Raw genomic sequence first — 25,271 nt, 5'->3', positions numbered from 1 at the left:
ATTCAATAAATACAAGCGTTTACTATGCCAGGCCCTGTTCTGGGTGCATACAAATATCTGAAGGACTATAGGGACATACTGACTTAATTCAATCTCTGTCATGATCAGTTTGAGTTATTGTGCATATCCCTCAGGCCATTAAACTGAAAATCATTAGAACACTAGACTGAAAATATAAAAGTACTGAGCTACGAACTATCCATGGAACTTTTTCTCATAAAATGTTTCTTTTTAATCCACCTCTAATATTTGCAGATCCTAGGTAGGGTTAAAGTGAGAATGGCTCTAATCTGGACCACCATGGGTATGGCAAGGGCAAGTACTACTAAAAGGATTTGAAACCTCTTCCCCAGAAAAACCATTCACCCTCCAAATGACAAGAATGGTCTCATGTAGTCCATGCTCTGCAGAGCACTGAGGATGAGTACCTTTATATACAAAGGGATTTTTGCCACACAATCTAATAGCTTCATAAAAACAATGGGTTGAGGGGCCAGCCCAGTAGCATAGAGGTTAAGTTCACACACTCTGCTTTGCGGCCCTGGGTTCACAGGTTCAGATACCAGGTGCAGACCTAGTGCCGCTCATCAAGCCATGCTGTGGAGGCGTCCCACATAACATAGAGGAAGACTGTCACAGATGTTAGCTCAGCAACAGTCTTCCTCAAGCTAAAAGAGGAAGATTGGCAACAGATGTTAGCTCAGGGTCAATCTTCCTCACACACAAAAAGACAAAAAAACAATGGGCTGAAAAAACCTAGGTAATCTAGTTGGTCCAAAGTATATCAAAATTAAGTGAAATAGGCCAGTGGAAAATCTGTTTATATCCCAGGATAAAAAATTTTAAAAAGCTCTATCTTTGGGGGCAATTTAAAAACATTTATATTTAAATTTTATCTCAAATTTAAATATTTATAATTAAATAAAAACCAAACATTTAAAAATATATATACTACATTTACTTGAAAAGCAAACTCTTAATGTTGGCAACTGTCTTCACTAAGATCAAATATAGCACATTTAAAAAAATTAGTTTAAACCATGTGACCTTTTAGACAGATCCATTGTTGTTCTTTTATAAACAACAGATAGTAAGTAGTGTAGGGATAATTTTGAAAAAAAATCTGATAAGTGAAATAACATATAAATTTGCATTTTACAATATGAAAAATATATTTCTTACAACTAATTAGAAGACTAATAAGGTTTTCAAAAATGGCACCAACATCTTACAATAAACTAATTTAGAACATACCCACTAGTACAGACTAAAACATTGCCATAAGAGGAATCTGGCAGTCTCTAGCAAAATTACATAGGCAATTAGCTTTTGACCTAGGAATCTCACTACTCAGAAGCCATCTTAACGATACACTAGTAAAAATACAAAAGAATATACATTCATTGCAGCACTGTTGGTAACTGCAAAGGAATGGAAACAATCCAAATGTTGACCAATAAGGGGGCTAGTTGAATATATCATAACAGACATTATTCACTTTTAAAAGAATTAAAGAATACCAATTCATGTACTATATATAGTGCTACAGAGCAGTTTCTCAACCTTTTTTTCATTATTGTCCCCCTAAGAAGTCTTTTTAGACATTTTCATTCCTAATCACCCTCCCATAAAATTTTAATATCACAGATATACTATATATCTCTTTACGTACCGTGACCCTTTAGAGGGCCACAAACCATTGTAATATCCAAGATTTTATTCACTCTTCAAGAACCAATTTTTGTCCCATTGAGGTGATATCCGCCACTGAGAATGCATACTGTAAAGTAATCTCCAGGGTGTACCACAAAGTGAAAACTGCAAAGTGGAGTAAAGTATGCTCAGTATGCTAATACTTACCTAAGATGAGGGACAGACAGAGAGATGGATGGATGGAAGGATAAACATAAACTAAACCTTTTTAAAATGGTGACTTAAAGGGATATGTAGGGAGGAAGGGGACCAGAATTAAAGTTAAATTTCTCTAAATATCCTTTGTTTCTTGGATTTGACTTTGGAATTATGTAACTACTTAACATAGTTATAAAACAACATTACATTTAAAAAAAATCAATCCTTAACTACCAAAAGCAAATAAAACAAATTAACTGTGTATCACATTAGTGGCAAATCTACACAAAGAGGAATTATTTCAAGTGACTTTAAAACATAGTAATTTACACATTCACCCCACAGGGGACATATCCTTAGGGAAAAGAAGAGAAAGAAATCCTGCATATTTGTAGTAATAATATTGTTAGTTCTGAGAGCATTCTATATATTTTGGGATATCACAAATGAGTAATTATGTTGATGTCATTAGAAACCACAGTTTTCAGCCTGTTTGAAAGGAGATACATATGTAAGATTGAAGAAGTAAAAACTCTATAGTCCTGAATTTAAACTGGAACTATCAATAAACTCATATGTTTTCTTTAAAAAGAAAATTATTTTCTAGTTCCATCCACTACAAAGGTCTAGAGATAATGACCAATCCAATAGCAAGGAACGTCTCTGGTATCCAGATTGTAATTTCTAAATACCATTTCCTACTAAACGAAACTAGGGCTCCTTAGAGAAATGGCAGACTACAAATCTGTGGCAGAAAATGTATAATATATCTTGTCATAACACAAAGTAAGAAAAGTATCAATGACTACACATGAAATGTCAAGACTCAAGAATGAACTTGAAGAGGTTCCTAAAAAAGATAGGACAATTTGAATATTGACAAAAATAAAAAGAGCAAAGAACTTAAGTAATTCAAATACATATAAATCCATGAGTTTATAAAAATATTTTTCTCTAAAAATATAAGAATTCCAAATAGATATTATTTGGATCCTGATTTCAACAAACACTGTAAAAAAGAATTTTGAGACAAAATTTGAAGAAAAATTTGAACACTGACTGCCTATTTGAAAATATAAATAATATTAGTTATATTTTTAAAAATTCTTATCTTTAAAAGAAACATAATGAAATATTTATGGATGAAATGAAATGATATTTTGGATTTGTTTCAAAATAATCCAGGAGTAAGGGGAGGGATATAGAGAAAACAAAGCTGGCCATGAGCTGATAACTTACAGGTGATATACAATTTATCCAACTTCATACAACTCTTTTCATATAATCTCCTCTTTTTTTGTATATGTTTGAGTTTTCAGTAAGTTTTTTAAAAAGCAGCAAAAGGGTAAGATATAAATCTACAAATAACTTTAACATTGCTTGGTTCTCAATATTTATGAGATCACAGATTCCTTTTTAATGCAGATGACAGGTTTACACTCAAGTATGTGTTACCTTCAGGTATGAAGAGTCTTCAACAAAGAATCATGGTGAGAAGTCCATATGACTGTATCTACTGATGTTTGGGCATCAAAGTAATAAAACTCTCTGCCATTTCAGCATAATAACTCAAATGTGAGGTTCTATTTGACCTCAGATATTGTCTTACATAATTGAGTAGCTTCATTTTTATGTATTCTTATACTTATTTTAAAGTCTGATAAATATAATAAAGGAGAGTAAATACAAATCTCAATACTAACAGTAAATAGTATTTATTATGTAATCACAGGTATATGATTATATACAAAGATTTGTCTAAACCCTTAAACAAAACTTTCAGAATTAAAATGTTCTACAAGATTCACCTATTCCTCCTTGTTCTAATTTTTTTTTTATATTCTTGACTACTTTGACAATAGATGCAATAATAATGGCCTGCTCATTATTATTAACCTTATCAAAAATATTTAATAGACAAATCTGCTAACAGTTCATTTTAAAAGTATGTATTCTAATAATCACACACAGTAATTGAGAGTATTGAAAGAAAACTACAGAAATGACGAATAACTAAAATATGACTGTGAAAAAAATACGTGCGTCCATATATCCAGCTAAACAAATTGGAACAATTCCAATACTTTCTACTTTGATATGCCTCAATTCATACATTAATTTAGATCTTCTATTAAGCTCTCTGTTCACTACAATGAGCTTTGTGCTGCTTTTATAAGAAAAACTAACATATCAATAAACTCTAATACTAGTTTCATCAAATAGCAGAAAGCCTGTTCTTTGGCTTCATCACAGAGCATACAATGTGGATGTTTTCTTACTATAATGTTTTGAAGAACTAAATTATAGGACGTTATATCAGGATCAAAGAATATGTTAAATACCTTTTGATACTTTCTATAATAAAAATCCCATAAATGGAATCCTAAGGTGGTTGATCAATGAAACCACAATAAGCAGGAACCTATAATTAAGTCTGAATGTTTTCCACCTTTTCTTTCCCAAAAGAAAAAAAAAGGCTTATGCCTAGATAAAAAGTTGGTTTCATTAATTTTTATCCTAAAATCAACTACTATAGTAGGTATTAGCTCAGCAAACCTATAACTCAGTTGCCCCACAGTATAACATCTATCACACTATAAAGTCAGCAGTGATGTTCAGAGTTATATACTTGGTGTCCTATAAATCCTCAAACATACTAAAAAGCATACATAGCTCTCGGGTCAGATGAGACCTGCATTGAATCTCAACTCTACTGTTTTATAACTTACTGTATATTTTGGAGCAAGTCATCTAAGACTTTCTATGTCTCAGTTTCCTTATCTATCAAAATGGGGATAAGATAATCTATCTCATTGAGGTGTTTTTTGAGGGGGGGGTCAAATAATACATGCAATATACTTAGCACAATCAGTTTCTAGTACCAAGTACCAAAGTATTCAAAAAATATTCTTAGTTTTTATAGGGGTGGTAGTAGTAGTGTAATGGTGGTAGTAAATGGTAAGAAAAAAAGTTAAAGGTGAAAACCGAAAGAGTTTCTACATAAACCCTTACAATAAGAAAGAGTAAATAACTACATTACATCCCTGAATTTCAAGGTAACTGAAGCTTTTCATATCAGAACCTGTAAGTTTTTATCAAGGTTCAAATATATTCATAAGCCCATAATGAAACTTCTGTATTACTCTGCTTAACAAGCATTTGAATGTCATTAACCTATCAAGAACACTTTTAAATTAGTATAGATCACAAATGATATAGATTGTTACACAGATTACCATACATTGTTTTATTGCTAATAGACAGCAAAATTTCATTTCATGAGTAATGGTCAAAAATATTTATGTACTAATAATTCAAATGGCCCAATTTTGCACAATTTAGGCAATAAAATAATTTAAAGGGGCCGGCCTTGTGGCCAAGTGGTTAAGTTCGCACATTCTGCTTCAGCGGCCCAGGGTTTCAACAGTTCGGATCCTCGGCGCGGACATGGCACCACTCAGGCCATGTTGAGGCGGTGTCCCATATGCCACAACTAGAAGGACCCACAACTAAAATATACAACTATGTACTGGGAGGATTTGGGCAGAAAAAGCAAAAAAAAAAAAGACGATTGGCAACAGTTGTTAGCTCAGGTGCCAATCTTTAAGAAAAAAATAATAATTTAAAATTTTTTAATTACAAAAATCAACAAATGTACAAAAGATCAACTTTAATAATTATGAATTATGCAATGAGCCAAAATTTCCCACTGTGTAAATCACTCTCCACGTTCAGAAGAGGAGCTCAAACTGGATTTTTACACTGATATCAGATACATTGTACCCCTAACACATTAATAGAACCCTCTGTGAATAGAGACAGTAAGATGTTTCAGTTGAAAATTTTGTTTTAAAAAGAATGAAATTATGTGGTGAGAAGTTACCACTTTAATTCCAAATTCTGAAAAAGTAGAATACCCTGTGGTAATTAGAAACCAGGCTTTTCAATTCTGGTGCATGAGAGAGTCTCAGAGAAAGCTTTAAAGAAATACAAATGTGCAGCCCTTACCCTCTAGGAAGTCTAACTTAACTGGTTTGGATGAAGTGTGGTATACTTTTTAAAAGCTCTTCTGAGAATTCTAATATGCAGACAGGATTAAGAACTACAGTCATATGTAAACTACAAATGATTACTTAGGGACAATGATTATGGAAAGAAAAAGAAAGGAAAGAAAAAGAATAACAGAATGGTACATAGAATCAAGATACATTTGGTAACATCCTGGATAATTCAGATTCCATAAAAATGTATTAAATATGTATGACATAGCTCTTGCCCAAGACTTAGAGCCCAATAGAAAGATTTTTGAAGAAAACAATACAAATGACAATAAAACACGGTAGAATGTCATAAAATTTCATTGGAGAGCATAAATAAAATGTTCTGGGAGTTTGGAAGTCACAAAAAACGTTTCTACAGAAAATATCAAGATTAAAAAATAAAGAATGAGAAAAAAGAAAACATCATAAGCATTTTTTACATTTTTACACTGACTGGCAAATATATAATATTAGGTTAATGGTACACAGAAAAATCGGGGGGCTGGCCAGTGGCCAAGTGGTTAAAGTTCCACACACTCTGCTTTGGTTGCCACGGTTTGGAGGTTCGCAGACCTGCTCCACTTGTCAGCCATGCTATGGAAGCATCCCACATACAAAATAGAGGAAAACTGGCACAGATATTAGCTCAGGGCTAATCTTCCTCAAGCAAAAAAAGAGGAGGATTGGCAACAGATGTTAGCTCAGGGCAAATCTTCCTCAAGCAAAAAAAGAGGAGGATTGGCAACAGATGTTAGCTCAGGGCAAATCTTCCTCACTAAAAGTTAAAAAAAAAATCTGTGAAGCTATAAAAGAAAATGACACTGATATTTAACAACTTTATAGCAAAAGGAATGATAAAGTAAATCATCAGACAGAATTTGACAGTAATTGAAAAAAAAACTAGGTTACAATATGCCAGCCTTAAATTATTTCAACCATGAGTCAGTACTCTTCCTTGATTAGAAAAACATTTTCTTCAGTTCAGTGGTTACCAGGGGGAAGAGGGGATAGGATGGGCACAGGAGGTGAAGGGGAGCACTTGTGTGGTGACAGACAAGAAATATGTACAACTGAAATTTCACAATGATGTAAACTATTATGAATTCAATTAAAAATAAAACATTTTCTTTTAGAGTATTTTTTTCTTTGAAAATTATTTGCATAAGAAGACGTTATCAGAAGTTAGAAACTGAACACAAGTTCTGATACCAAACTTCTATACAGTTATTACCACACTGGAACTGATAATTGATAGAAAACTTTACAGAAATGTTTTATATGAAGAATAAATACTCTTTACACATGTGTATGTTCTAAAAAAATAACAGTAGAAAGATATTTGAGCAAAATGTAGACAATCAGAATATTTGGAAGTTTTTTAAAAAATCATACACTTTTTTATGCAGAATATTTTGTCCTCTGAGTTAAGATACAAACAAAAAGAATGAGTTGCAAATATGGGTAAACTCTTCTTTGGGCTCAAGATAAATATAAGATTATAAAATTTTCGTTCTTCTTCCAATAAATCATAACCTACTGGGAATAAATATCCAACTCTGTTCTTAAATGTTTTCCAGATAGCTTTGGATAACTATACTTATCATAAATATTACTAGGCATAAACTTATGAGTCAAGGAAAATTAAAATAAACTGCAGGACCTTTGGGGTAAAAATTACAACAGATTTGGATTTTGTGTTTAGCAGGCAAGCATTCAACCTTTGATTCTATTTCTCAGCACTGTCCTATTGGAGGATAAAGCCTTCTACCCTCCAGAATTGGCTCCCAATATTCATCAACATTCATGATATTATATAGTAGACACAAGTGAAAAACATAACATCTGTCATTACAGAAGTCCAGTTTTCTAAAGTAGTGACAAAATTAACATTATTTATTTAAAAAATATATTACACATACACATTCAAAAAAGAGATATATTTAAAATTTCAGAGGTGAAAAGGAAACAAAAAGTCATCTAGTCACGCTGAGTTCCAAGCTAGGAAATCCAAAACAGGCTTCAAAGGACTATGAACCATCCAAAATTGATCGCAAAATTTTATATACAGGTATATTTTTATGGAAAGAAGGTCTAAGCTTTCAATAGATTCTCAAAGAGGTTTGTGACTCAAATTTTTCCTGTAAACATCCAAGTCTGCATTAGGTTCCTCCCCTAAGGTTAGAGCTCCATAGCAATTTGCACATTCATCATTGTACTGTATTGCACCGTATCACAACTACCCAGTAATTTCTGCCTCCCTCCTCCCACCAAATGAATTGTAGAAACAGTGAAAGCAGAGAGCATCTCTGTTTGTTCACAGCTATATTCCCAGTATTCTGCCTGGTGTCTGACATGTGATGGGTGATCAATAACCATTTCTTGAATGAATCAATCAATCAATCATTTATGTAATTAAACTTAGGCTAACTTTAAAAAAATGCTTTCTAAATGAATATTCCAATTACGTATCCTTAGTCAGTAAGAATTTATAATTCAATTAAAATAAACTTATGTTGAAGCTAACTATTCCAGAATATTTTTTCCAGAATACATTAAGTATCTATTAAGTTATAGAGCACATCTTCCATAAAACTTTTGTAGTCACTTAGTAATGTGAAGTTTGGATGGGTTTCTCAGTAGATAGGAACTTCCACAAGGATACTGCAAACCTGCTTGACTGAATAAAATTTTGATGGCTTGCAATTGGTCTACCTGTAAATTAAACATTTTGACATGATCTCACATAAAACAACAAACTCTGATCTTAAAGCATTTTCAAAATAAGAACTTTGGAGAAATTTAGTCTTTTCCATCACGATGCGAAAGTTTTTGCAATGTGATAAAACAGACAATGCGAATCAGAAATGAATTTTAATAATTATTAAATTTAAAACCTATTCAAGAGCTTTTAAAATGAATTTAATTTTAGATAAACTGGTATTTCTTCCTCTACCTTGACCTACTATCTTGACACAAAACTATTTCAACATTTTCAAAATGTTATCATTTTCAAAGTTGTGACTGACCTTTCATTGATTTCATCTACTAGAAAACAATTTTGCTTCTCCATCCAAATGTTTCTATAAATATTGGTCTTTATGGTTTTTGTTTGTTTTGCTGAGACTAAAATATCAGAATGATAACATTACTAAACAGATCAATCTGAAATAAAAAAATACCCATGTAACTTTAAATATATTCACACTTCTTTGGCTAACGTTACACCCTAAAATTTATCCTTTAAAAATTTCTAACATTTCTAGTGGCTTACATACCGGAAGCTGTGAATGCCCTGAAGTTCCTGCTGTAGAACCTCTTGTGTTGTTGCTATTAAGTCCAATGCTCCAACAAATTCAGAAGTAGATAACAACACCTGTACTGTAGGCTGAGTTTGGTGTACAGTGGCCATTAATTTCAGTTTATTGTACACTTTAACGCAATTATTTCTGGTAAGAGCCAGTCTTAAAACGTGTAGTGATCCTTCACACATTACTTTATCAATCCGTGCAATTTTGTCTCGAAGCATTTTTACAGCCTGGGAAGTTTTCTTGAGGTAGTCCTGCAATTCATGTTGAGAGGTCATTGCATGAAAAAATGCTTCTGAACGTAGAGAGATCTGGTGAGCAATGTTTACTTCCACAATATCCAGATAATGGCTCAGCTTAGGAGGAAAGGAAAAGAAAAAATCATGGAGTATTCTAAGTATACCTTCCTTGACTATCCAAATACTTTCTGAAAATGATACAAGATTTCTACATGTATTTTAAATCCCACTGTGTGAACTGTTCAGTTATGGGATTCTTAATATTAGGCATAACAAAATAGAAGGGAGATGAAAGGTACAGCTGAAAGATTAATAAATCTAAGACAAAAGAATAGAAGAAGGTGATTTACCTTCTTCTGCTCCTCTCATTACTGCCTTCCAAACACTAACTACATTCTAGAAAGTAAGAATTACCTCGCAGTCATCTCAGATTATAATCTAGTTTCAGAAACTAAAATCTGAGAGAGAATGATCTCCTTAACTCTCACACATCATTGCCATCATCAACATCACCTATCACTTATCTGACTAAAAGATGATTATAATTACCATTTATTGAACTCCTCCTTCTATATGTCAGGCACTGGTATTTTATTTCATTTTATTTTTGAGGAAGATCAGCCCTGAGCTAACATCTACAGCCAATCCTCCTCTTTTTGCTGAGGAAGACTGGCCCTGAGCTAACATCTGTGCCCATCTTCCTCTACTTTATATGTGGGATGCCTGCCACAGCATGGCTTGACAAATGGTGCCATGTTCACACCCGACATCCAAACTAGTGAACCCCAGGCTGCCGAATCGGAATGTGTGAACTTAACCACTGCACCACTGGGCCGGCCAAGCACTAGTATTTTATATACATCAAGTTTCTAATTTTAACAATGTTAGAATACAGGTGTTATTAGTATTCTCATTTTACAGATGAGGAAACTGAGGCTCAGAGACATGAAATAACTTGAATAAAGTCATGTAGTTAGTAAATAGCAAAACTAAAATTTGAACCCAGGTCTGTCTAATTCAAAAACTGAAGCTCTTTCCACTATACCATGCCACCTTAAAATGCTAACGAATCCATGAAAGACAGATTGGTGGTCCAATCACAAATTATAGAAAGTATGTATCAGAATTCCTTTGGATTTTTTTTCAAGTCTGCTTATTTTACATTTCAAAAATTATTCTTTTATCCATTTGTAAAACTTAGTTTATTTCCAATGCATTTTCCTCTTAAAAGGTTGAGAAATGCCTTAAACAATTAGTTCATAAATATTTTATTTGTAACACTACCAAAATTCACTCCTAAGTAACATATATCAAAAACACTTTCTAATTTCAAATATGAAGTTCTAAAACTTGAGTTGTCTTTTCTTCCTTTCTAACTGCACATGACTTTTTTGGCTACGTTATCTTTCCATTTCTCTCTCACTTTTTTACTTTTAGATTCTCCAACCTATAGCTCAAACTTTAAGCATTATCTCTGAACATCTCAGAAGAATTTATAGTATTAAAGGGTTAATGGACTTTTAACACTTAGGAGTTCTAACATTAGAAGAGATTATTTGGTCACCACGCCTGTTTCCTTAAAACCACGCAGTATCACACATTTTTTCGATGTCTCCTCTAATAATCTATTATAATGTATAATAGGTTACAAACAAAAAATTCTTCCATAGTTCAAATCTCTTGAGTTTATACCCTTTTGTTGTTGTTCTTTTCATCTTCAATATGGCTGTTCATTTGTTTACCTAAAAAGCAATATAGGGACAAAGGTACCTGGGTTTGTTGCAAGCTAACGTGGACTAAATTTTCAGAATAGCAAATGGAGAACGGGCAAATCCTTTAGGACAGTGCTACTCAGAATGTGGTTTATATGCTGCTGCCAGTCTGTGAACTGTTTAACAGGTTCATGATAAAATAAGGAATTTGCTGGAAAGTAAATCAACTATATTACTAAGCCCACGGCATTGTTTTTCGTAGGAACAGTTTCTTAATGAAAGAAGAGCAATGTTTACATTCTAGTGCAAACTCCTTATTTTATGGCAGACCAGCACTTTGGGTAGCACTACATTAAGATACAAATTTCCCTAATCCTAGTTGTAGCATCCCCTGTCTTTAAAGCTAAGAAGATAAAACAGCTGTTTATAAATATAACAAACCCTATTCTGCAACTTACCAAAAAATTACTTTAGTCACTTTAAACCTTCAGCGTGAGAAAATTGCTTTATTTGAATTTCAAAGATTTCTGCAATTTATCAATATTCCATTGATCTATTCTTTTCAAAGGCATATTTTCATAATTCATTTCCTATTAAAATTCTATAAAGGGAACAATTTTTAAAGCATTCCTAAAAGCATCTGTATAGATTGATGAGATTTTTATTGGCTTTTGTTGTTTTTTCTTTTAAGGTATTATTCCACCAGGGCATATACTTGGAATGTGAAAAAGCAGTCTCGGAGTGAGCCTGTGTCCATAAACCCATCATTTTCATCAGATTTATGAATCTGTTCTTACTCAAGGAAAACCTTTACAGGTGAAAATGTTGCCAAAGGAGAAAGTGAGTTCATTTTCATTTTCAACTATGAGAAAAGGAATACTCATGGTTCTTTCCTCACATTTCTTCTCCTCTCCTCCCCAAGCTAGTCCTTTCTTGAGTTACTGAGAAGGACTGAACCTAATTTACTGAATAGTCAAAGACAAGCTTTCAGACTGCCAAGAGATGTCACCAGACTGAAGCAAAACGCTTTCTTCTCAGTTTAAGAACAACAGTCAGTGTTAGAAAAGCTCTAAACCAAGTGCTGAGAAAAGAACAGAGATCAAAGGTCTTTACTTCCTATTCAAGTTTAAAAAAAAGGATTCTTGATATGTGTTAAGATCTGCCTAAAGTTCGACATTTTAAATAACTTTCAAGATGCTGACTTCTGAATTATAGAACACTGTAAAATTTTTAAAAACTGATGACTAATAATATGCAAAAGACTGGGCTTTGCAAAGCTAAAAATACAATAGGAATATTGTATTTTTTAACTATAATAGTTTTGCTTCAAAATAATCATCCTTATTATGTGTAAATGAGGAAAGATAGTACCTCAGGAAAAGTTGATTTTCTGTGCTTTAAATCATAAAGAATATAAAATTAGCCAATACATTGTTTAGGATAAATGTAAAACAATTAATTGTTATCTAATATATCCTTTCAACTGAAATTTCCATCACCTGCTTTTTCAGATAAGAAGCACTCAAACAACAAGCTTTTCCTTTTTCACCAACACAGCTTATATCCCACTGAATCAAAATGGTATTACTTTATCAGTTAAGATTTGAAGGCTTATAATTATCAGTAACAATAAAAATGAAATTAAAAGTAGTAGTGCTTACTAAATAACTAAATCTGAAGCCATGAAATAGTACAACTTAACCAGAATACAGTTTTCTACATGGAAAAAGTAAAAAAGAAATTACCTTTTCTTGTAGCAACTTTGAGGAAGCTGCATCACGACTTCCTTTTCCACCAGCAGTATTAAAATGAGACCATGGCAAAACTGAATTAAAAGTTAAGGAATCGTCCAAGGCAAAATCTGGTTTCAGAAAAATCTATTAAAAAAATGCATTTCCCTCAATTAGATAACATTTTCTTTACATTCATCATCCCTTCTAACATCATAAGACCACTACACAATAATTAACTTGGATCTCAAGCATAAACAGCAAAAGCAAGTGATAACAGATTGAGTTATTTACACAAAAATCTGTGTAAGCAAAATGTATAAATAATGTTTCATTGAGCTAAAAATGTTCATGAAAGATAGAAAAACGGTTTTTTGTTTTTACCAGTGGAGATGATCATTCCATTACTATTTGATCAAACTCACTAATGCAGTCCCACTGGGCATACTTATCATACTTATCCTAAAATTTCCATATTATTTCCCACTGATACTGGTTTTTTAAAAGTGCCAATATCAATTTCTCTATACTTATATTTCTATTTTCTCCTGCTCAAAATTATTTCAAAATTAGTTCTTTACATTAGACATACACAAAATTTCAAAACCAAAGCAAATTCAATTTTATTAAGAGCCTCCTCTTTTTCCCTTACATATCACATCCATCTGGGCACTAAGTCCTAATCATTATATTTCCTAAATATCGTCTCCTCTATCTGCACAGCATTTCATCAGTGCAGTTCTTCATTATCTCTAGATTACAGTAAAAGCTACTTACTGATGTCCTTTCCCAATCTATCCCCTATACTGCTGTCAGATACACCTTTAAAATGCAAGTATAAGTGAATTAACTTCTCTGTTTAAACCTCTCAAGGGATTAGTATAACCCAAACACCAAACTCTTTAAAATGGCATCAAAAGCCCTTCATTGTTTTGGACTCACCTACCTCTTTGTATCTTGTCACTCCCACTATTTACAAGTTACATTCTAACAATACTCAACTGTCTTTCATACCCTTGTATGCTTAAGTATCTTTACACACACTTTTGGCCTAGAATGCCCTTTCTTGGCTATCTTCCTACAGAATACAACCCAATCAAAAGGACAAACATGTCTCTGTGTATGACACAGAGATTAATCACCCCATCTCTGAACACAAGGATACCATGTATACTATTTATCTCATACTTCACAAAAATTATTTATTTAATATGTATATCTCTCTCTGGATACCATATGTTCCTGTAAGATTGGATTTATAGCTTATTAATCTTTGTATCCCCACCACCTAGCATAAGGCCTGAAACATGGTTTAAACAATTACTTAATTTCTATGCTATATTTTACTATATTTACTGATTCATTTTACCTATATCTAAAAATTAGGTTGAATGTGATAGGGGAAATCTAACTAGGGACATGATTACATTTTCTAATGCCAGCTTTAATATAAAGTATTGATTAATTCAATAAATATGTACTGATTGTCTACCTGTTATGCAAGGCACTGAGGGGGAAACAAAAATAAATTATTACACAGGTCCTAATCTAAGGACCTTTAGTCCAAGGGGATAAAATACATACATAAATATCTTCTAAGGGGAGAGCGGCAAATGCCTTAAAACTGAAGGCAGGGATCTAGATAAAATGCTATGAAAATTCGGCGAAGGGGCCAATTATCTTCAGTTGGGGGTAAATATCTTCATGTAAAGTTGCCATTTAAGCAAAACATTGTAGAGAATTAGATATAGGGAGATGAGGGAAAAGTCTTCCAGGCTAAATGAACAGTGCAAGTAAAGCACAGAGCCAGCAAAAAACTTTGGCTGAAGTAAAGAATGTTTAAAGATTAGTAGGCAAAAGTTAAGAGTGTGACTATAATGGAAATGAATAATTAAGGGCCTTAAATGATGGAGTTTGAATTTTGTAGGAATCAAAGAACTTTAAAAATGACTGCCCTCTCCTTTTTGTTTCTGTCTTTCAATTTTCTTTCTCTTCTCACCCTAAAGAGCAATTATCACAGACCTCTTTGAGAATCTCAGGAATGTAACAGACTCCGTAGGAAAAGAAGAAAAATAAATAGAAACTTCATCTATTACACATCTCTACAAAATTTTTCATTGAAAATTTTTCAAATTCATTTCAAATTGAAATAAAAAAATGTTCATTTCAAAGAAAATATCTCAATAATTTGAAGGGTGAGTAAGACTAACAAAATTCCTTTTTAGAATGGAGAGACAAACATATTTGTAGATTTTGGTGATGAAGAAGAGCTTGCTGAGGCAAAAGAGAGAGAAAAGAAATAATGCAACAAAGTCCCAAAAGAGGTAAAGTGGTCAAAGTGTCAAAAAACTGCTAAATGAAAGCTTCTTACAAGGCAAAATTAAAGACCAAATATTAAACAGCAGTATTCTCATTTTTTAAGCTTCGTTACCTTAGGTACTTGCTCCAGATCTGTCCTGGATTTATCTATGAACAAAAGGAAAAGGGAAAATATAATTTTTAAGCTTGTTTTCATTTTACTTCCATAAACTATATTTTGACAGATTCAATACTATACTAGGTCACAACAAATAACCATTTAAGTTTCTTACTTCAACAAGTATCAATCAAGCACCTCCTGTATGCCTAGCAGTAGGTAAAGTACTGACCAAGATCAACGTTTCAAATAATTTTAATCAACTGTATAGTAGCAATAAAACAACTAAATACATTTCAAGTCGTTTTTAAATGGATACAGAAAGCTTGATGTTATTAAGTTTTGGTGAGATCAAGTTTGGCATGCTATGCAGTTTTTAAAAATGAACTAAATTCTAAAATATGAATACTGTTTTCATTGTTGAAAATACCCACCATCCCATCCAGAATTTCTTATAATCAAAGATTTTTTTAATATCATATTAATTATTTTCTTAGACATCTTAGTTTGTATCATCTACAAACTTACCTGCAAATGAATCTACTTTACCTTCATCTCGCCAATCAGATCTCAGACAAGTTACCATCCTTTCCAAAACTAACCTTTCTGCACTTGGACTCCATCCTCTCCTGCCTCTTCTGTGAGCTCGCTTCATCAATTACCCTGCCTCTCTCCCTATCTTCAACCTCTTCCCTTCTAATAACTCTTGCCTCTTTGCATACAAGCATGTTCAGTTCTCTCCCACTAAAAAAAAAAAAAAAGAAAAAGATAAAATCCCCAGGGCCCAGACTAGGTTGAAGCAAGGGAGGACCTTGGATGCAAAATTTAAGAAAGCACTCACTCTCAGGGTTATGCAAATATTTCTCTTGCTTCATCTAGTCTTGGCCATGTAAAAACATTCTTTCACTCTTTTCTTTCTAGTCAATATCTATAGCTCAGATCTTCAAGTCACATCCATACTGGTAGTCTCCATTTCTTTCTCTTATTGTCACTCCTTAATATATAGTATTGAGGTTTCTGTAATCACCACTCCAGTCTAAAAGTTCTCCCTAAGATCTGCTAAATTGCCAAACCCACAGAGACTTCTCAGTGTGCAAACTGATCTATCCCTGAAGTATTGTGACACTGTAGACAAACCATTCTCACTTCTTTGAAACGCTCACTTTTCATTTCTAAGGTGGAACTCTCTTTTGGTTGACTCTCCTCTCTCTCGGATTAGTTCTTTTTAGTCTCCTTCACTCCTCATTTTCTACCTGCTCCTTAAATGTGACGTTTTCCTAGCGTGTTCTACCATCGTTTCCTTCTCATTATTTACCTCCTCCCTTGGTGATCCCATCCATGCCCTTGGATAAAACAACCATGATATTGTCTAGCATATATAATTTATGAGAATGCCTACCATACCTACATCTCCAGCCCAGATTTCTTTTCTGAGCTCTGGGTTGCATACCAGACATCTCCTTCTCTGCAAAGCTGCAATTAAACCAGCCTCCATCTCCTCCAAAATTCCTCCTCCTATATGGCCTCTCTCACCCAACCAGCTGCCCAAGCAAGAAATTTGGGAGTCATTTTTGCTCTATTATCTTGCTCTATTACCAACAACTGACTGACCACCAAAATCTGTGCCTTGATCTCTGAGATCTCTCTCAAAGGCCTAATTTCCTCTCCATCTTCATTGTAACGGCTGTTGGGGCCATGTGATTTCTCACTTGTATTACTGCAACAGCTTCCAACTGCCTCCTTGTCTCCAGTTTTATCATCATCCATAAACTTATTATCCATAACTGTTTTCACAGTGAAATGCATAATCATAAATCTGATCATGTCTAGTTAAAAATATTTTGTAGCTGTATACTGCTTTTAGAAAAGAAAAATTCCTTAGCACGGCACATAGGCTCTTTGTGATCTGACTCCTGCCTATTTCTTCAGCTTTATTTCTTGCTCCCAGTGGAGCCAACATACTGAACTCTTGCAGGTCCTTGAACATGCTAATTTCTCTCTTGACTCTCTGGCTTTGCATAAACTGTTTCCTTTTCCTGGAATGTGTTTTCCCACAAAAATCATTCTCGATAGCTCATTTAGAACACAAGCAATCACCATCAACGCTGGGAAGTCTTCTAAGGCTAAGTTAGGAACTCTATACCATCTTACCAAACTGACTTACTGCTTGATATACAGTGCTGCATTGTTGGTTTATTTATTTAACCTAACTCAGGAGACCATCAGCTTCTTGAGGACAGGGACTATTTCCTATTCATCCATTTTTAAGCAACAAGAAAAGTACCAAGCACCAAGATATTAAATAAGTATTTGTTGATTGAAGGATAACACCACCATCAGACCCATGATTTTTCTCTTAAAAGCTTTTAGAAAAGATTATGATCACAGACTATAAAAATTTCACTAGAAATGAAAATTATAGGTATGACAGCCAACAAGGTCCCCAAATTAAGACTTTAATCATTAATACTTATGCTATGCTACAAATAGTACATATTCATACCATGAGTATGTAAGAGAGTCCTGTCAAAGATATCTTTAGGAGGACAAATATTCTTGCATCTCTCATGAATCTTCTCTCTCTAATAAAAAGATATAAATAATGTGATCAATGCTATGTGGCAATATGAGTACTCAAAGCATCAAAATGTTTCACAAGAGTATCAGAATATACCAAATTAGTTCGACAATTTTTAAATAAAATCACTAGCCTCTTGAACTTAAAAACAAATAACAAGTATGCTTAATAAACCAAATACTAATGAGATGTATAAATACTATATACCTATATTCACCCAATTTTATATAATTACAGTAAAATTTCCATAAATTTGTAATGAAGTGGGAAAGCAAATGAAAAATTCTTACTTGCATAACAGAAATCACTTAAGAGAATAATTTCTTTTAAAAAAAGAAGACAATTTGAAAACATATACCTAAGATAGAAAGATAGATACTAGTTGACACTTTCTCTCTGAATCAAAAAATAAAAGAAATTCCACTCTGATTTCAGATTAGATGACCACTAACAACACTGTTATCCTTTCAGAGACACCATAAATACGACACATAAGAAAGTGGAGAGTGGTAAGGAAAAAGCAATGCATTAGTGGTGTTCAGAGTTCTGATTGCAGTTCTATCAGAAACTACAGGACTGTCTTCCAAAGTGGCTGCACTATTTGGCATTCCTAACCACAGTAAATGAGAGTTTCCATTAGTCCACATCCTTCGCAACATTTGGTGTTGTCAGTGTTTTGGATTTTTGCCATTCTAATAGACATATAGTAGCATCTCATTGCTGTTTAAATTTGCAATTTCCCAATGATATGTGACATTCAGCACCTTTTCATATGCTTATTTGCCACCTGTATGTCTTCTTTGGTGAAATGCCTGTTCAAATCTTTTGCCCCTTTTTTGTATTTGTGGCAAAATGTACGTAACATAAAATTTACCATTTAAAACCTTTGGTGATGTAGACCATCTTTTCACGTGCTTATTGGTCATCTTCTTCGGAGAAATGTCTTTCCAAGTTCTTTGGACATTTTTTAATTGGGTTGTTTGTTTTCTTACTGTTGAGTTTTAAGAGTCCTTTGTATATTTTGGATACCAGTCCTTTATCATTTATGTGTTTTTCAAATATTTTCTCCCAGTCTCTGGTTTGTCTTTATTCTCTTAACAGTGTCTTTCACAGAGCAGAAGTTTTTAATTTTAACAAAGTCCAACATGTCAGTATTTTCCTTCATGGATTTCATTTGATGTTGTATCTAAAAAGTCATCACCAAACTCAAGGTCACAAATTTTCTTCTGTTACTTCTATAAGTTTTACAGTTTTGCATTTTACATTTAAGTCTATGATCCATTTTGCACTAATTTCTGTGAAAGATGTAGGCAGTCTGTGTCTAGATTATTTTTCTTTTTTGCAAGTGGATGTCTAGTTGTTCCAGGACTATTTATTCAAAAGACTCTCCTTTCTCTATTGAATTGCCTTTGCACCTCTGTCAAAAATCAGTTGGCTATATTTGTATGGGTTCCTCTCTGAGCTCTCTATTCTGCTTCTTTGATCTCTATGTCTATTCTTTCACCAATACCACACTGCCTGTATTACTATAGCTTTACATTAAGTCTTGAAGTTAGGTAGTGTCAGTTCTCTGACTTTGTTCTTCTCCTTCAATAATGTGTTAGCTATTCTCTTTTTTCTTTCCATATAAACTTTGGGATCAGTTTCTCGATACCTATGAAATAAACTGCTCAGATTTTAATAGGGATTGCATTGAATCTATAGATCGAGTTGGAAAGAACAAACATGTTGACGATATTGAGTCTTCCTATCCACATACGCAGAATCTCTGTCCATTTATTTTACTGATTTCTTTCATCAGAGTTTTGGGTTCTCCTCATATAAATCTTGTACATATTTTGTTAGATTTATACCTATTTCATTTTCTTTGGTGCTAATGTAAATGGTGTTATGTATTTAATTTCAAATTCCAATTGTATGTCGCTGGTATATAAGAAAGCAATTAACTTGTGTAATATTAACCTTGTATCCTATAACCTTGCTATAAATGCTTATTAGTTCTACCAGTTTCTTTTTTGATTCTTTGCGATTTTCCACAGACGATGATGTCATCTGAGAATAAAAAGTTTTATTTCTTCCTTCCCAATCTGTCTACCTTTTATTTTCTTTTCTTGTCTACCTTATTCCTGATCTTAGTGGGAGAGCATTTAGTTTCTCACCATTAGCTGTAGGATTTTTGTAGATGTTCTTTATCAAGTTGAGGAAGTTCCCCTGTACTCCTAGTTTGCTGAGAGTTTTTATCATGAACGGGTACTGAATTCTGTCAAAGGTTTTTCTGTATCTATTTATATGAACATAAGATTTTTCTTCTTCAGCTGTTAATGTGATGGATTACACTAATTGCTTTTTGAATACTGAATCAGTCTTGCCTATCTGGAATTAATTCCACTTAGTCATGGTGTATAATTCTTTTTAAACATTGTTGGGTTTGATTTTCTAATATTTTGTTAAGGATTTTTTGCATCCATGTTCATGAGATATTGGTCTGTAGTTTTCCTTTTTTGTAATGTCTTTGTCTAATTTTACTATTAGGTTAATGCTGGTCTCATAGAGTAAATTAGAAAGCATCCCCTCTGCTTCTACTTTCTGGAATAGATTATAAACAATTGGTATAATTTCTTCCTTAAATGGTTGGTACACCAGTGAACCCATCTGGCCCTGGTGCTTTTTGCTTTGAGAAGTTACTATTGATTCAATTTCTTTAATAAGTATAGGCCTATTCAGAGTATCTACTTCTCATGTGTAAGTTTTGGTAGATTGTGTCTTTCAAGGAATTGGTCCATTTCATTTAAGCTATCAAATCTGTGGGTAGAGAATTCTTCATCATGTTCTTTTATTATCCTTTTAACGTCCATGGAATTAGTGATGTACCCCCTTTCATTTCTGACATTAGTAATTTATGTCGTCTCTCTTTTTTTCTTAATTAACCTGGCTGGAGGTTTACCAATTTTAACAATCTCGTCAAAGAATCAGCTTTTGGTTTTGATGATTTTCTCTACTGATTTCCTGCTTTCAATTTCACAGAGTTCTGCTCTAATTTTCATTATTTCTTTTCTTCTGCTTACTTTAGAATTTGTTCTTTTTCCGGTTTCCTATGGTGGAAGCTTAGATTATTAATTTTATATGCTTCTTCTTTCCTAATATATGCATTCAATGCTATCACTTCAACCCACACATTCTGGTAAGTTTATATCAACATCTCCTTAAGCTCACTGATTCTTTTCTCCACCATTTCAAGTCTATTGATGAATCCATAAAAAAGCATTCTCCATTTCTGTTACAGTGTTTTTGATTTCTAGCATTTCCTTTTGATTCTTAGAGTTTCCATCTCTCTGCTTACACTACCCATCTATTCTTACATGTTGTCCACATTTTCCTTTAGAATCCTGAGCATATTAATCATAGTTGTTTTAAATTCCCAGTCTGATAATTCCAGCTTTGCTACTATATCTGTGTCTGTCTCTTTAAACTATGTTTTTTGTCATTAGTATATATTGTAATTTTTTGTTGAAAGCCAGATGTGATGTACTAGATAAAAGGAACTGAGGAAAACAGACCTTTGGGTGTGAGGTTTTGTTTATCTGGCTAGGAATTAGGCTGTATTTACTGTCTGCTGTAGTGGTAGGTATGAGAGCCTAAAATCTCCTCTGGTGTCCTTGTTTTTGTCTCCCTTGCTGTCTTTAGAGACCTCTTCAACTAAGTCTGAAACACGCAGTTCTTTCAGTTGTAATCCTCTATTATAAATAGGTGCCCTATTGATGTGGTGGTAAGGTGTGGGAAGAGGGGAAGTAGTCCTATGATTAGGTCTCAGTATTTTAGTGAGCCTGTGCCCCTGAGCTGTGACCTTCAAAAAGTTTCTCAGTTGTTGATTTTCAGTTTGTTCAGATTTTTCTTATTATGAAGACAGGAGTAAAGACTTCCAAGCTCCTTGCATGCTGGACCAGAAGTATTTTTAAGAAACTGCCAAACTCTTTTCCAAAAGGGTTTTACCAATTTAAATGCCCACCAACAGTATATGAGAGTTCTAATTAATCCACTAGGGCTGGGAGTAGGGCGAGGCCTAGAGTGCAATATTTAAGGAGGCACCTACTCTCAGATTCTGGCGCCCCTTCATATTCTACACCTTAATCATCTCACTTGCCTCATCCTAGTACTAGCCCTGTCCTCCACATCCTCACGAAAACGTGAAAGAATAGTGTAGACTTGGGATTATTTTTTCCTTAAATGTTTGGTAGAATTCAATAGTGAAGCCATGTGGACCTTAGTTTTCTTTGTGGAAAGGTACTTAACCACACATCAATTTTTAAAATAAATACAAAGTTATTTGGGTTATCTAATTCTTCTTAAGAGAGATTGGTAATTTATGTCATCCAAGGAATTTGTCAGTTCATCTAACATGTTGAATTTATTGGCATAAAGTTGTTTATAATATTTCAGTAGTAGCCTTTTAATCTCTGCAGAACCTATTATGATGTTACCACTCTCATTCTTGTTATTGGTGATTTGTGCCTTCTCTCTTTTCTTCCTCATCAGTATTGCTATAGGTTTGTCAATTTTATTGATCTTCTCAAAGAACCAGCCTTAGGTTTCTCTATTTTCTATTTCATTGATTCTGACTTTGATAGTCATTTTTCTCCTCTGCTTATTTTGATTTAAATTTGCTCCTCTTTTTCTAGCTTTTTAAGGTAGAAGCTGAGGTCATCGATTTCAGACCATTCTTCTTTTCTAATATATGTATCTATTGCTATAAATTTCTGCCTAAGTACTGCTTGAGTAGTGTCCCACAAATACCAACGTTGTGTTTTCATTTCCATTCAGTTCAAACTACTTTCTAATTTCCCTTTCCTCTTTGACCCACATTTTATTTAGAAGTTTTGGTTTCCGAATATTTGTGGATTTCCACATAACATTTCTGTTATTAATTTCTAATTTAATTCTATTGTGGTCAGAGAATATACTTTGTATAATCTGAAGGCTTCTAAATGTATTAACATTTGTTTTACAGCCCAGATTATGGTCTATCTTGACAAAGGTTCCATGAACACTTGAGAAGAAAAAGTATCATCTTTTGTGTTGTATGCAATGTTCTTTAAATGCGTTCTGTTAAGTCAGGTTGGTTGATAGTGTTCAAGTCTACTATATACTTGCTGATTTTCTGTTTTTGCTTGTTCTACCATTTACTGAGAGACAAGTTTTGAAATCTCCAACCATAATTGTGAATTCATCTACTTCCCCATAAAGTTCCCAGTTTTTGCTTCATGTATTTTGAAGCTCTGCTATTAGAGGCATAAACCTTTAGAATTATTATTTCTTCCTAATTAACTGACAGTTTTATCATTATAAAATAACTTCTTTATCCCTAGTAATAATCCTTGCTCTGAAATCTACTTTGATTGATTTAATATAGCCACGCCAGTTTTCTTTTGACTGGTGTTAAGCCTGGTATACCTTTTCCCATCCTTTTACTTTTGAATGTTTTGCGTCTTTGTATTTAAAATGCATTTCTTATAGGTAGCATATGGTTGGGTCTTGCTTTTTCATCTGATCTCACAATCTCTGCCTTTTAATGAGGGTTCTTACAAAACATTTACATTTAATGTGATTATTGATAGGGTTAGTTTAAGACTATCAATCTAGATGTTTCTTTTCTTTTTGTTTCATCCATCCATTCTGTGTTCCCTTTTTACTCTTTTTTGCCTTTGTTTGGATTGAGAATTTTTTTATTCCATGTTATCTCTTCCATTGGCTTACTAGCTATAATTCTTTGTTTTGTTATTTTAGTGGTTGTTCTTTATAAAATACATACATAATATATCATTATTTGATATTGTTTATACCCCTTGCTAGAAATGTAAGCTTTGTAATGGAGGGAACTGATGTCTGTTTTGGTCTGTTGTATCCCTAGTGTTAGAACAGTGCCAGGCATATGGAAGGCACTCAATAAAAATTTGATCAATAAATGGATAAATAGAAAAGCCAAATTGTAGTTACGAGGTGTCAGACTAGAAATCATGAAAAAGAAGGTATATTAGGACTCATCAGCTTAACAACATCCAGGCAGATGTGATCACTGAAAACAGAACACAAAAACTCTAGACAGTATATGGCTATATACACATACAAAGGTAAATAATATTTACAGATTCTGTACAAAAATATTAAGCAGTACTAAAAATGAACCAGGTACTGTATAGTATTAATGCCAATAATATAGCCATATTCAGCCTATTTCCAAATTATAAAAAGAACAAAGTAGTCAAGTGAAATAAAATCAGCTAAATGCAAATTAGGCTTGCTAATGAAAAAAGTATAAAAAAGAATAATTATAAAATTATAGATAAATATCTCCTATATAAACTTTCATTTATAAAATAAATAAGTCACAGGGATTTAATGTAAAGCATGGTGACCATAGTTAATAATACTGTATTGCACATTTGAAAGTTTCTAAGAGAGTCAACCTTAAAAGTTCTCATCACAAGAAAAAAATTTTTTTTGTAACAATGTATGGTGATAGATGTTAACTAGACTTGTTGTGGTGGTCATTTCACAATATATACAAATATCTAATCATTATGTTGTACATCTGAAACTAACATAATGTTACATGTCAATTATACTGCAATAAAAAAAACTTTTAATATCCCATGTACAACTTTAATGATTTGTTTTTAAAGACTAAAATGAACGGAATTGTATTGATATCAGTCACTTACTAAAAACGAGTAACAAGCCACCTCAAACTTAGCACTGCATTCAGTTCTTGCTCTCAGAACCGAGTTTAGAGAAACATATTATGTCTACAGATATTAAGAGTATCTGCTAGAGCTAATGCTCTATTAAATTGTCCATGGTGAATCAGAAGCATAGAAACAACTCCACTCTGCTCATTTCTTAAACCTCATAAATCATCTGGGCTTTACAGGCCTAATAGAATTATCTTCTTCTTAGTAGGTAGGGTGGGCTTCATGTTGATTCTTAACACTATTAGGAATGTGTCATTCTGAAAAATTACTACAGTAGGAGAAATATATTTACATATATTTAAATAAAGAATTAAATACAACCCAGGACAATAAAATGTGTATGAATAGAAAAGAATACCATAGACTCATCAAAGATTATTGGTCAAAATCTATAATATATCAAACTAAAAGGCTTTCAATTACTTTTGACCTGATTATAACTAACTTTAAGATTAGAAATTACTTGGCAGTACACTCTGACATCGGTCTTAGCAGCATCTTTTCATATACTATGTCTACTCAAGCAAGGAAGACAAAAGAAAAAATAAACAAATGGGACTACATCAGACTATATAGCTTCTGCAAGGCAAAGGAAACCATCAATAAATGAAAAGACAACTTACCAACTGGGAGAAAATATTTGCAAATCATATA

At 33.1% G+C, this 25,271-nt stretch overlaps 1 protein-coding gene across 12 annotated transcripts in view; it reads right to left on the bottom strand.

Moving 5' to 3' along the window:
* Nucleotides 1-25,271, bottom strand: part of VPS54 (VPS54 subunit of GARP complex) — a 107,462-nt gene that overhangs the window by 50,693 nt on the left and 31,498 nt on the right. For all 12 annotated transcript variants that reach the window (XR_011526041.1, XR_011526038.1, XR_011526039.1 and 9 more), the window contains 4 exons: nucleotides 17,797-17,875; nucleotides 15,309-15,343; nucleotides 12,893-13,024; nucleotides 9,167-9,552 (listed from right to left, as the gene is read on the bottom strand). Coding sequence is in view for 7 of the 12 variants with exons in the window: in XM_070572520.1 (XP_070428621.1) it covers nucleotides 9,167-9,552; nucleotides 12,893-13,024; nucleotides 15,309-15,343; nucleotides 17,797-17,875 (632 nt within the window). In the remaining 5 variants the exon portion in view is untranslated. The remainder of the gene's footprint in view (nucleotides 1-9,166; nucleotides 9,553-12,892; nucleotides 13,025-15,308; nucleotides 15,344-17,796; nucleotides 17,876-25,271) is intronic.

The sequence above is a fragment of the Equus przewalskii genome, chromosome 14 (genome assembly GCF_037783145.1).
Source record: "Equus przewalskii isolate Varuska chromosome 14, EquPr2, whole genome shotgun sequence".
In the NCBI taxonomy this organism is placed as follows: Eukaryota; Metazoa; Chordata; class Mammalia; order Perissodactyla; family Equidae; genus Equus; species Equus przewalskii.
This window is presented reverse-complemented; position numbering and strand designations above follow the sequence as displayed.